The sequence below is a fragment of the Notothenia rossii genome (assembly GCF_949606895.1).
Source record: "Notothenia rossii genome assembly, chromosome: 10".
NCBI lineage: Eukaryota > Metazoa > Chordata > Actinopteri > Perciformes > Nototheniidae > Notothenia > Notothenia rossii.
In genome coordinates, this window is record NC_136908.1 from 61,147,076 (window position 1) to 61,161,598 (window position 14,523).

Below are 14,523 nucleotides of genomic sequence, written 5' to 3' on the forward strand. Positions count from 1 at the left end.
AACCTGCAGGTCCGCTGCAACTTTTACTACTTTTAAATCCAGGCTGAAGGCTTTTCTTTTTGCCGCTGCTTTTAATTGAACTATTCTTATCTTAGACTGTAACTTTTATTCATGCATTTTTTCTTTTAATGTTTATTTTATTATCTTTGCTTTTTAATGACTGATTTTGAATGCCATTTTATTTTGCCATCCATGTCTTTCATTTTCTGTAATGCATTTTGAATTGCCTTGTGTTGAAAGGTGCTAAATAAATTGCCTTGCCTTGCCTTGCCTTGCCTTGCCTTGCCTTGCCTTGCCTTGCCTTGCCTTGCCTTGCCTTGCTTTGCCTTGCTTTGCCTTGCCACGCCCTATGTAATAAAAATGTATGCACGCACAAGGTTCGAGGCTCTTGTACGGAAAAACACTGACAGATTACAGTCTGTGATTTCTATGACGTGACGGAGTCCTTGGCCAAGTGAATATATATATTTTGCTCTTTCATAATAAATAGTTAAACTTAGAAGTCGTCTGTCTTTCATGGAATCTTTTTTTTTCACAAGCTACACAACAGTAGCTTGTGGATTTACTCCAGGTGGAACTAAAGTCTGATTTAAGACTTGATTATATTTCACATCATTCATCCACATCTGTAAAGTAACTAAAGTTATTAAATGCATGTAGTGGAGTAGAAATACAAAGCATCAAATGGAAATACTCAAGTAAAGTACCAGTACCTCAAAATGTTAGTTAATAGGCTACTTGAGTAAATCTACTTAGTTAGTTTACAACATTGTCAAATCTACCCTTACCCACAATTTAAAGTAAGTCACACAGACTCTCTCCTCTTTGCTCTTCTCTCTGTGTGGAGCAGCAAGCTGTCAGAACTAAGTGACAAACAAACAATGGCATAAAATATTATTAATATGTCGGGTAGTAATAGATGTATTTATTTTCTTCTCAGAGTGTACCAGAATGCATAGTTTATGTTAATATTTCAAAAAATCTCCTGGAGGAGAATCCCCCCAGACCCCCTGCTGGGGTTGGGTTTTCAGCATGTGTGCGTTTTTATGTGATCAGTTCAGCTTTGATTCCATCATCTCATTAAACCTTATTTAAAAGCATACTTTAGTTCTGTGAAGGGATATAAGGGATATATGCACTGTACCTCACTTTAATTAATATTGTGTGCTGAAAAATGTATATATATTACAGCACCATTTTTTGTTGATTAGATTTGAGTGGTTAAAAATGTCGGTGGGTCCCGAGGCCTGGCCAGTTGAGAACCACTGGACTAATACACACATTTAGAAAACAAATGAAGTGTGATGTCGCAATAAATACATAAATAAACTCTTGATTAAGTGGTAAAACAGCCAATAATAGGGCAACGATGGTTGGGCTTCACAATAACAAAATGTGATATTAAATGATTACACTCTGCTAATGGAGAATCTCAATTTTCCAAACATAGTTAATTTTTATAATGAATTTTTCCCAAACACTAAGCAAATTGTATTCTATTATCTACTATGAGTTAAATACAGTCAGTCCTGAACTGTAACAGACAAGGACACACACAAATGATGATCATACATGCTGTGATTCATGACTTAAATAAGGCGGGTTCATTCATGTAATTCAATCACGCTTTTAACTGACATCAGCACAAATTATAACAAGACTTGTTGTCGTTTGAAAAACAAAAATCCACACCTGCATATCAATAGATATTTAGAAAAGCACATTGAGAGTATGTACCCAATGACTGAGCAATACAAAGCATTTCTCTCAATGATATAAGTATCCAACAAACATCCAATTAAACACATCCCAAATACAATGGTTTAAAATGAAAAAAGTAACTAGGAAATGTGTTTCTGGTTGTCCAAATGATTGTCATCTTCCTTGACGATAATTACATTTACAAATGATTTGAGAAAGCACATGCAGTTGGTTTTGATGTATGGCCAAACACAGGTTCACATTCTCACAACACACATTAGAATATTCTGCTCATCGCCTCCAGCACATTAGAGTCAACCCCTTTATGATTAAACAGGAAGTGGTCATCAATGAATCATTCATTTCTGGAACGTCCCAGCACACAGGATGTTCGGGGTTAGGAAGCAAACCATGAAAGCACTTGTTCTCTAAATGAACGCACGGAGAAGCTGGGGTTTTAAGTCATCCAATGCTCACTTCCTGTGGCATTCATCAAAGTGGGAATAAGCGTTAAAAGACCTGCAGGAAATGCAACAAGACATCTCAGTATTGGATGGATAAACATCGTGAAAAGTAATGGCAAAATGCAGCCTCCTTTTAATGCATAGAAACCAACGACAGAGCCAATCAAATAAATATACATGTAGTGATTTCATCCTAAAAAAAAGAGGCAATGATAAGTGTTGGCAAAGTGACTTTTAGCAGGACATTTTAAAAAGTCAGCACACAAAGACCAAAGCCAGTAGCACTACACAAACACGTCTGTCCTCCGTCTGTTTGTGCCCAGTGCATATGGTGCAGAAGTGAGAGGAACAGCAAGAGGATTGATTTTTTTTTTTCCCCCGTGGGGGTAGAAGAGGGTCTGAGTTTAAACAGTATTCATGCACACTGCTATTTACAACAAAAAAATCTATCTTTGGTAAGCATGTCTGCACCAAGTTATTATGAAAATGGGGTAAATTATAGGTACAATCTGAATAAGTGTAGGAATAGTAACTTCACGCTGCAGATTGCTAATGCCATATCATTCTCACAGCTGTTACAAAGGTATGAAACGAGTAGTAATATGCCATGTAACACTTTTTTGCATCTATAGGAAGAGTAGTATCATATTGACTCGTTGACCTTGTGCACATGTGTTTGTGCTGGTCCCTGTGAGTGCAACAGGAGAATAGAGCAGCATGTGTTAGAGTTTCCTATGAACGCAATATATGATTATTGTTGACAGCCTTTTCCTTTACCATCTCATAGAGTCCTGTTGTAAACACTGAAATGTTGAATACCCCAAAGTTGTATGATAGAAATGTATAGTGTGGGTCCCCAGCACATAGAAACTGCCGGGTGCTAACTTGCATATGTTGGAAAATGTGTATACAAATAGCCTAAGTTGCGTTAGTTAGCATATGCAGGCAATAGTTACAAAATGGCTTGGCTGATTTGGATTATCTCGTTGTGGTTTTGGAGGTTATTTAGGACCAAAAAGGGCAGTTTTAACCAGAAAGTGGACATATATGTGTTTCTTAATGAATTTTGGGTCGATTTTAAAGTTTTAGGAGACTCATAACTCCCATTTCTGATCATAAAAAGGTCAAACATTGATTCAACATCTCAAAAACCAGACCAAATTTGTCCGAATCAGCCAAGCCACTTTTGAAATATTGTCTGCATATGCTCATGAATGCAACTTATGCCAACTAGGCAAATTGCTAGGGACCCGTACTATACGTTTCTAACATGAAGCTTTGGGGTACTCAACATTTCTGAATTCACGCAGCAGGCAAGAAGACGATTTGGGAAAGAAAGATATTCAGGTTTTGATAATAATCCGTCTCGTTCCTCCACAGTGAGTTCAGTCGGGCTTGTTTCGGCGCCTGAGGCCAGAAACAAGCGGCTCTGATCCAACGTCCTCAATGTTTGTCTCAGAGGAGTCCTCTAAAGAAGGCATGAGCTCAGAGTCCTCAAAACCTTCCTCCTCTTCCTCCTCTTCCTCCTCCTCCTCCTCCTCCTCCTCCTCCTCTCCTTCTTCTTTCTCTTCCACTTCCCCGTCTGACTCCTCAGGTTTCAGCTCCTTCATCTCTTCACCTTCTGCTGCAGCATCGTCTCCCAAACCCCTCGGACGGATCTGCTCCGAAGCTTCAGGCGTCTCTGGAGAACTTTCCGCAGCAGAGTCTTTGGCTCCGAGCGACTCGATGATGTCGTCTAGATTTCGCTCGCAGGGCGGCTCTGAAAGACAGGCGATATTCAAGATTCAAAGGTTTGATTGGCACATAAGCTACGGTGTAGAAATGGCAATGAAATTCTTCGGACATGAGCTCCTCCAACAATGCAACATCTGTAATAAAAAAGTAGTGCAAAAAGTCTATATACATGTAAATAGAATATGATATGTAGAAAAAAAGAATATGAAATAAAATAATGTATTATTGGCGACAACCCCCTTTTATTGATTTATTTTATAGGTTTCATAGCAGGGGTGTCAAACTCAATTTCATCGCGTGCCACATTCGTATAAAGGTTGCACTCAAAGGGCCGGTTGTAACAATATAAATATATTATATATATATAAAATAATGTATTATATTACATTATTGCCTCTGAATTGGATTGTTATCGGATAGGACAATAACTTAGTAATTAACTACGTCTGAAAGCAGTTCGTCCAGGGCAAATAATTGCAAGTCTCTTCAGTGCGCATGTCTCAAAACGAGATGCATTGTGGGACATGTAGTTTATTGGGCAACCTGCTTCTGTAACCGGATAATAAACTTAAAATTATAATCTTTGCAAGCTCTTGCGGGGCCACATAAAATGAAGTCGCGGGCCGGATTTGGCCCCCGGGCCTTGAGTTTGACACCCGTTTTAGAGGCTTTTATTTATTGTATATATTTTATAGATTTATTAGCGACATTACCTTTTAAGTTGGTCTTTATTCTTATTAGTTTTTTTTGTTTTTTTAATGTTTTATTGTTTAAAGGTGGGGTAGGTAAGTTTCAGAAACCGGTTGGAGTGCACTAAAATGTGAAAGTACACAGCCAAAAAGAATCCGCCCCTTCCTTCAGACTTCCTTCCTTACAGAGCACCTCCTCCGCGAGAGCAGGCTGCAGTAACGTTACACATCAGGCAAAGCTAAACACATCTAGGTTAGCAATACTACACAGCCAAAGCAACTCTGGTTTGACTTCTCCTAGTTTCCACTTTCGTTTTGTTCTTAATTTGCTCCGTTACATTTTTTCTTTTGCGACCAGTAGACGATGTTGAACCTAACTCTGCCATGGTGAAAGTGGCCGCCTGTTGCTGGCGAGTCATTGAAGTACTGCTGCAATGCACGCCCAATGAGGGCACGAGATAGATTTTTGCCTGCACGAGATGGAAGGCTGACAGACATGGCGGCAATCTAAACGGATTGGTTGTAGTTTTTACAGTGTTACGGGTTCCACAGATGACATTTTTTCATGGATATTTGGCAAAGCACTTCAGATATTCATTGCTATCGGGATGTTAAGAGCATTCCATGAAATATAACAAAAAGTGTATCTCGAGCCGGTTTCTGAAACTTACCTACCCCACCATTACTTTTATAAAAAATGCAAATTTTGATTTATACAACTATTATTATCATTATACTTATTATTATTATTATCTGATAAAAGTCAGAATTTAAACACAGTTAAGTCTCAATGACTAGCGGCACAAAAGACGAGATGCAACAAAAGCTCTGAAGTATTCTAACAGCTAACATAACAAATTCAGCTTAATATCCATTTCCACATCGCTAATCCATCAGCGCGAGTGTAAACAGATATCATGTTCTGCTGTCACTTTTAAAAACAAACATTAGAAATATTGCTTTTGTTCATCAAGTCTTTCCTGTCACTGTGAGCTGTTCAGTTACCATCAATGAAACCCAACACTTCCTGCAGAAAGAAGTCACGGAGGGATTTATTCCTGCTATTAACCGCGGAAAGCTTTCAACGCTAATGAAGGTTTAACTGCATTCAACAAATGGACAGTATTTCTGTGTGAAGTATCTCAGGGCAGCAGAGACTCTGATTCTGAATTGATCGAAACGAACATGGATGAGGTGCTGCATTAACAGATCCTAAAGTAAATTAAAACAGGAAGAAAAGGGGGAGGCTTCTGACTAAAACATGATGTAGTTATTTTCTAATGTTTGGTTCTCTTTGTACCTCAAGTTAAAGACAACCACTAGTTGTAAATGAACCGTTAACATTCTGCTAAACTCCGGGTATATGCAGGAATCCTGAAGTCACATGTAATTCCTTTTAAGACCTTCTTTAAGACCCTTTCCATACATTTTAAGACCTCATCGCCACTTGGAGTTCTAACCGGTTACCTTGGCGACACACTGTACCTCACATTGACTATATACAGTATTGATTGTCCTTCCTCCTTATCTTCCAACCATTTGGACACAAACTTGCATTTCCCCATAACGATGTTGTTTAACAACCGGCGTAAACGGACCTTCGCGAGCTATCAAGCAGTGAGCGTGCGATGTCCTGTTCAGATGACGTCAAATCCAACGGGATGCCATAAATAAACTAAACAGTTGTAAGTGCACTGCCTTGTGGCCTGTAGCACCGTCCTTGATGGAGCATACAGTATGTGTGGGCTGGACCTGTATTTTAGAGTAGAGTAGTTGTCGATTCTTGTTCTGTTTTCTGTGAATATCTGCCTCACCCTCTCAGACTTTGAGTTGCGCGCAGACGTGTTACCATGGAAACCAAACAATGCTGCAGCTGAAAGTCCGAGTGGAAACAGTCTTGTGTAAATCTGATTTTGTCAGAAATCGGGAGAAATGCGGGAGAAATGCGGGAGAAATGCGGGAGAAATATGACCCCGGGAGGAAACCGGGAGAGGGCAATGAAATCGGGAGTCTCCCGCGAAAATCGGGAGGGTTGACAAGTATGATCACACTACACACCTATACGCAATGATTACATTCAGGCAGACTGTAGAATATAACCTCTTTGGACCATTTATATACTTATTGAAAACAAGCTACAAAATGGAATACCTTGGAAAATGCTGTTTAATACTTTTTAATAGCCTTCATTTTCGCTAAATAGATTTATCCACTTTTAATACTTTTTAAGACCCCGCGCCGGACCCCCTTTAAAGCCGTTGACTTCAGCAGTTTCTTTTAAAGGTAGAAGCTGGTCAAGGCAAAGGTCTGGGATGAATGCCATTTTGAAATGAGAGAATTGCAGCTGTAACCCAGAATAAAGACAATTCAATCTGTGTCAAACCAACTATTACCAAAAACTTTCTGTGCAAAAAAACCCAAAATGAAGTTAAAAGCTTCACATATCTTGTAAATTATGTAAATTAGAAGGATAATCTTTAAAGTAATCTAAATTTTTTCAGCAAACGCCGTCAACAGACATGCAGAGACGGCCCTCCTGATGCCACTTAATACTTTTTAATAGCCTTAATTTTCGCTAAATTGATTGATCAACTTTTAATACTTTCCCTGAAACTGCACTGAAATCGAAGAATGTGTTCACTGTGTGCAGCTATCGTGTGACGGTTCACGTTGAAAGCAAACACTTCAGCTGCCATTTGCATGTCTCTGGATGACGGACTGAAAGTATAATCCGCAGGTTTGTAATTTGGTTGCAGATTCTTGGACGAAACCACAGAAAAGCCCCGCAGCACACACCAAACAAAACAGGTTATTCCTTTGTCTACTGTAGTAGAGAAAGCTGCACGGAGGCGGCTGTAACACCTGAATCTCCTCTCTCTCATTTTGTGTTTCAGCCACAAAGTTCTTTAAAAGACACTTTATACATATGTATGACATGGTGTATGGATATATGATAAACTGAGGTCTCTACTGCATCTGCTGCAACATTCTCTGGTGTATAAATATATGTTGGATTCACCATACTGCATAGTATTATCACTGTAAATATTTGACACATTTTTCAGCTAAAATACAGTATGTGAAATATGGGAATGTTCATGCAGAAACCGTGTTTGCAAATCAGACTTCAACCACATTTGTAATTGTAAAATCAGATGCAAAACACTTCGCTAAAAACGTGTGTCGGCGTGTCTGCCAAAGTCAAAATTCTAATTGTGGGTCTGTGGCAACAAACCAAAGCTGAAGCCAGATCGAGAGATGGCGTGACTGCATTTTCAATATCTTATCATATGGTAACCAGGTTGCTGGTTTGGGTCTTTTTTATTGGAAACATTTCACAGTTAGCACGCTGCACGCTAACAGAGTAACTATAGGTGTGAGATGCATGAGGTTACTAAGCTAACTGGGAGGTAACAGTGTGAATAGTGTCCTAAGAGCTCGATCAAACATTATGTACCGTTGATGTTGATTGGGGGGCAGTCCATGCCTCTCTTCTTCATCAGGACGCGGATGGTCTGCAGCTGAGACATGATCTCGTTCTTTTGATCCAGGGCCACGGACTTCACACTGAAGAAGAGAAATTCAAACAAATATATCTCCAGTGGTGTAAAGTACATTTACTCAATCCCCTTTATACTGTAAGCCAGCTAAATGAAAAGGGACAGGCAGAGTAACGTGAGGATCATGTTTCAGAAGGGAAGGCAAGTTTATTTATATAGCACCTTTCAAAGTGCTTGACAAAAAATCAAAGACATTAAGAAAATGGCATTTAAAAGCAGTCAATAAAAAGCAAAGGTAATAAAAGAAACATTAAAAGAAAAAAAAATACATGGATAAAAGTTACAGTGCAGTTTAAGATGTGAATAGTTCAATTAAAAGCAGCGGCAAAAAGAAAAATCTTCAGCCTGGATTTAAAAGTAGTCAGAGTTGCAGCGGACCTGCAGGTTTCTGGGAGTTTGTTCCAGATGTTTGGAGCATAATAATGAACGCTGCTTCTCCATGTTTAGTTCTGACTCTGGGGACAGAAAGCTCACCCGTCCCTGAAGACCTGAGAGATCTGGATGGTTCATCATTTAGCAGGAGGTCAGAAATGTATTTTGGGCCTAAACCACTCAATTCTTTATTAACCAGCAGCAGTATTTTGAAATCTATTCTTTGACACACAGGAAGCCAGTTTAAAGACTTCAGAACAGATGTGATCCACTTTCTTACGGTATGTCCACACAGCAGCTTTGAAAAAATCTTGAAAATCTTGGAGGTGGGCGTGTCTGAAAGCTTGGGGATTTTTTGCGAGCAACGCGACCAACAACCAATCACATGAATCTCCCGCCCCCGACATACAAAGCAAAAAAACCCGGGGATTTTATGCGAGAAATATATATATATATATATAAACTCCCCAAACAGGCGAAAACCTACCAGTTTCACCCACTGCCTCTGCCACCTCCCTCAATGCCTGGTTCCTCCGGTTTGTATCCCGGTAAATAGTTACTGGTCGTAAAGAACCGGGTGATTTGCTACCGTAATATCTCGTTTGGAATATGAGGAAATGAACTGCGGTCTGGCTCTCCCAGCTTACACGTGGTTTGATTGGCTAGCGCTTGTACTGTCAGATTTGCATAAACGGGATTTGATTGGCTGACGCTTCCACCTCAGCTTCAAAAGTTGAACATTGCTCAACTTTTGAATCCTGAAAATCTTCGCTTTGCTTCCCCACAATGCAGTTCGGCGAAAAACGAGGCAAAGTGACGTCAGCCCCATTCAAAGTGAATGGGCAGAAGCGTTGGAAGATTTTTCTAACGCTGCTGTGTGGACGGGCCGTTGCGGTTGAAACTCAGAGTCCATGATGACACCTAGATTCCTGGCTTTATCTGTTGTTTTGAACATTGCAGACTGAAGCTCAGCGCTAACTTTTAAACGTTCTGCCTTGGCTCCAAAAACCATTACCTCAGTTTTATCTTTGTTTAATTGGAGAAAGTTCCGACACATCCAGTCATTGATTTGTTCAATGCACTTACTCAGTGTTTGAACTGGAGCATAGTCTCCTGGTGAAGTGGTTACGTACACTCTAACAGAAGCAGAGAGCCTGAAAACAAACCAGTTAGTGAGCGGGTCCAGCTGAGTGAGGATGGAGTTCAGCATCCTCTCCGTCTGCGTCAGCCTTTGTTCCAGCTCATTCAGCTGGTTCTCTGCACCAGAACAAACACAAAGTGTGCAGAGAGGTTGCCTTCAGGGGTAATTCAACACTCACATGTTTGTTTGATTTGAGGAAACACAGACGGGGATGAAACACATACCTGCTTCCACTGATTTCTTTGCTCCTTTCACAACTTTCTCCTTTTGTTGTTCCTTGTCATCTGCAGACTTTATCTGTAGGTGGAAAGAAATGACACCATGTTGGATTTGCAAATTCGTTGATCACATTTGTAAATGATCTCAAAGTTCCTCAGTGTTACAGGCAGACATTTGACTCATTTGTTCCAAGTCTCATGTCATTTTATCTCGGGCAAGTCGAGTTAAATCCCGTCCTTCGTTAAGACAAGGCAAGTCCTTAAACGTGGGGTAGGTACGTTTGAGAAACCGGCTCGAGATACACTTTTTGTTATATTCCATGGAATGCTCTTAACATCCAGATAGCAATGAATATCTGAAGTGCTTTGACAAAAAATCCATAAAAAAATATCATCTGTTGAAGCCGTGGCGCTGTAAAAAGCACGACCAATCATCTGAGCCGGCCCGGCTAAAGTAACTGGATGGCCTACCTGCCTGTCAGCGTTCCATCTGTGCACAAACTTATCTCGTGCCCTCATTGGTCATGTCCACGTTCATGTGTGTTGGAGGAGGGGCTCTGTAAGGAAGGGGCTGATTTGTTCCGGTTGTGTATTTTCAAATTCTAGCGCACTCGAGCTGCTTTCTCCAAAATGACCTACCTTACCTTTAATGAATGCAGGTGAGACTGCAGTAGTATTTATTACATGTCTGTTGTTAGACAACTTACATACAAGAGCAATTTGGGGTGAAGTGTCTCAGGGACACAACGACATGCTGACTGCAGTGGGGTTTGAACCAGTGCTCCTGATCCAGCCAAAGATCAACGCGCTGAGCCACACCCTCTTCTTTTATCATGAGAACATGAGAAAAGACAAGTTAGTACCTGTCTTTTTATGATGTTATTGGACAGTGTAAGTTAAGTGTCACCAAAAATGGCCGTTTTGAGTCCCCTCAATCTTTAAAAACGTCCAATAATGAATAAAAATCAGTCAAATATGGCCACTTTTGGGTTAAAGTGACCTCAATGACCTCCAAAACCACTCCGAAATGGTCCAAATCTGCCAAGCAATCGTTTAGCTATACTGTCTGCGTGTGGTGCAGTGGGTTGTACGTTGGTGTTGGGATCAGGGGGTCACAGGTTCAAACCCCACTGCCGTCAGCATGTCGTTGTGTTCCTGAGACACTTCACCCCAAATTGCTCCTGTGGGGATTGTCCACAGTTTTGAGTATGTAAGTTGCTTGTATAAAAGCGTCTAACAAGTAACATGTGATGTAATCTAATGTAAAGTAATATGCTAATGAATGCAACTTGTGCTAATGTGCAAATTGCTCAACATATGCAAGTTAGCATCCGGTAGTTTCTATGTGCTGGGGGCCCGTACTATACATTTCTAACATAAAACGTTGTGGTACTCAACATCTCCGTGTTCCCAACAGGTCTCCATGAGCTGGACTTTCTATCTTTGATCACCTTTAAGAACTTATATGCTGCAAACACTCCGAGCCCGATGGCGTAGAGAGGCATCAGCGTGAACACGTAGCCCTTGTTGCTGTTGGATTTGAACTTGTTGTCGCTCTTCATCTCTTGCTCCATCAGCTTCTTCATCTGCTGCATGTTCTCCGGGCTCTGAGGGGAACCCGGTGCGTTCAGGTTCATCGGCTGACCTCTCCCTGCACCTGCAACCGGACCAGCTGATACCAGCACAACATGAGGGGAAACAAAGGGAGAGGATTCTGATTACAGTGGGAGGAAGATATGCTTTTTATTTGTTGTGAAAACACTGAATGTCCTCTTCCAGTATGAGAGCAACATGCTAACACAGGTATCCCAACTGTAGCTGTGAACATGACAGGATGTGTGATTACCTAGAAGAGCATCAGGACTGTTTGAGGCATATGATAGCTATGTGATTAACATGATGATTCAGCCTCTATGGAGAGAGACATATGACAAGCATGCTCATTTCTGACGTGGAGCTAATCTGAAGTAAACATTGAATACTGCTTTCTATTCCTCCATCTTGTGACTGTGTAACTCCCTCTCTTGGATATCAGCATGTGAAGGACACTGTTCAGGAACTAGTTGATGCTCTGTATGTGATGACTACTTCCATTCTGGAGAGGATCACAGATACATGGATCCTGAGATTCAAGATCAAGCCGGTGACGAGTGAGATTTTTCTAACTACATTACATCGCAATTAGCTGACACTTTTATCCAAAGCGACGCACAATAAGTGCAATGCCAATATGCAAGTGAAACAGGAGGGCCTGGCGGAAGACATTTATTCCCCACAAACTATAAAACAAAATGCCTAAAAGTAGAACGAGCTGCTAGAAAAAGCAATCACAAAGAATTTGCTTAAACCGCACATCCTGTCAGTAGATGACTAGGACGATATTATACATTGTTAGGCTAATTCAAGAAAGGCTTTTCACAATAAAAGACCTGCTTCTCTGAGCTGCCTCAAACAGGTGTTTATATTGCACATTGCAGTTTGATTGCACAAAATAAAACACCACTCAGGAACGTGAGGATTGGGAAAAGGCACTTAACTTTACCCAACGACTGTACTTAAAAATAATGTAATGCTACTTTGTACTTTTACTCCACTACATGTATTTAATACCTTTAGTTACTTCACAGATGTGGATTAATGATGTGAAATATAATCAAGTGTTAAATCAGACTTTAGTTCCACCTGGAGTAAATCCACAAGCTACCCTGCAGTATACAAAGTCATTCAGACTAGCTGCACCTTTACCAGCTTTGAGAACACTTTCATGATCAATCATTATAAAACATATCATATATATTATTCTGAAATGGACCAATCTGCACAATGACTACTTTTACTGTCTCTACTTTCACTATATTTTGATGATAATACTTTTCTACTTTTACTTGAGCAACATTTTGAATGCAGGACTTTTACTGTAACAGAGTATTCCTACACTCTGGTACTTCTACTTTTACCCAAGTACAAGATCTGAGTACTTCTACTTTTACTCAAGTACATGATCTGAGTACTTCTACTTTTACTCAAGTACAAGATCTGAGTACTTCTACTTTTACTCGAGTACAAGATCTGGATCCCTTGTTCTTACCTTTTCTGGAGAGCCGGGGGTCGAACCGGGTCTCTTTGGTCCCGGATCCTCCGCCAACCCCGAACATCCTGGGCAGGACCACGAAAGTGAAAAGCACGGCAGTGAAAGCCAGGGCGACTTGTTGTGATGTTGACACCACCATGCTCGGTACACACACACACACGCACACGCACACACACGCACTATAAGAGAAATGGATGAAGACGCTGGAGAAGGAGTGGGGGAATAAAAAAAGCTGTGAGGTTAAATGGAAATGAAAGATTGAATGAGTGAAAAATAAAACCTCAGCTGTCCTGCTCAAAAACAGCTGGCTCTGATACACTGCAATAAAACAGCGGAAGGACATCCGAGGGAGAAGCTTTCAGAATAAAAGCGTCAACTGGGAGACACGAGAACAACATTTGTGGGACGTCACGTGACCAAAGTAAATAAAAATGCTTGACTTGGGAATTCTCTAAACTCTAATTGTAATGTGACTATTTTATTATATGTTTTTAAATATATCATTGTGCTCGTGTTACTATATATGTATGTATTTAATATATATGAATTTACAATTATCAACATGTGGGTTGTGACGAATAGTAAAAAAAAAAGAAAAGAAAATTGAGTTCTTCTGATTATTCTTTCTCAGAAAAAAATTATATATTAATAATTTTGCAAAAATATTTGAATTTTATTCTGAAAATACATACCGCAACTTCCTCATCGGTTGAGTTTTTATCTGGTAGTAACAGAACATGAAAAGTGCGCTCCTGCCCCCTGTCGGCAGAAGAGGTTCTCTGCATGTCTGTTTTGATATTGATAACTTACTCAAGTAGGCCTACTGTACTTAGGCCTAAGTACAATTTTGAGGTATTCTTCTTCACTTTAGTATTTCAAGTTCATGCTACTTTGTACTTTTACTCCACTACATGTATTTAATACCTTTAGTTATTTTACAGATCTGGATGAACAATGTGAAACATAATCAAGTGTTAAATCAGACTTTAGTTCCACCTGGAGTAAATTCACAAGCTACCCTGCAGTATACAAAGTCATCCCCCCCCCTCACACACACAGGGGCTGCAGAACTCTTCTGCAGCTCGAGGTTTTAACTAGTTCGGAGTGTCCAAAATATCTATACTTCCGATATTACGTTACGTTTCAAAATATCGATACTAGAGCCAATAGGATGGATACTTTTATACTCCCCCCCCCCCCCCCCCCCCCCCCTCTCCTCTCCTCGTCAATTTCATCAAAAACGATGTGCAGACGAACACAAGTATATGCGCTCTTTTCTTCTCTCTCCACTGCTGTCCTCCTCTCCTCGAGGCTCGCGCACGCCCAGCCAGCGACTCGCGAGTGCGACACACACGCGCATGATGGCTGAGAGGAAGAGGAGCGTTACGTACGTCCGGGTACGTGCCTACGAAAGCAAATATTTTTCTATTTTAGTAGACCTCAACAATGGAATTATGATCAGTTGAAATGGCCATGACATGTGACCTTTAAAGTAAAATGCTTCAATCTGGTGCACTTTAAGCAGAATTACTACTAGATCTAGGGGATGCAAC

The 14,523-nt window shown here is 40.4% G+C and overlaps 1 protein-coding gene across 1 annotated transcript; it reads right to left on the reverse strand.

The window, feature by feature from the left end:
* Window positions 1-1,594: 1,594 nt before the first annotated feature.
* LOC307021888 (uncharacterized protein) lies at window positions 1,595-13,447 on the reverse strand. Its single transcript, XM_079654410.1, has 6 exons — window positions 12,968-13,447; window positions 11,331-11,551; window positions 9,886-9,958; window positions 9,687-9,777; window positions 8,046-8,155; window positions 1,595-3,924 (listed from the first exon to the last, which is right to left on the reverse strand). The coding sequence occupies exons 1-6, from the start codon at window positions 13,311-13,313 to the stop codon at window positions 3,551-3,553; spliced, it is 1,215 nt and encodes a 404-aa protein (XP_079510536.1). The 5' UTR covers window positions 13,314-13,447; the 3' UTR covers window positions 1,595-3,550.
* Window positions 13,448-14,523: the final 1,076 nt, after the last annotated feature.

Bases quoted from the DNA above. Each gene is read 5' to 3' on its own strand.
- LOC307021888 (XM_079654410.1), bottom strand. From the start codon at position 13,313: ATGTCCTTCCGCTGTTTTATTGCAGTGTATCAGAGCCAGCTGTTTTTG. The intron at 9,959-11,330 runs GTGATCAAAGAT...TTCCACCTACAG, and splicing joins CAGCATATAAGTTCTTAAAG to ATAAAGTCTGCAGATGACAA. The intron at 9,778-9,885 runs GTATGTGTTTCA...GTTCTGGTGCAG, and splicing joins AAAGAAATCAGTGGAAGCAG to AGAACCAGCTGAATGAGCTG.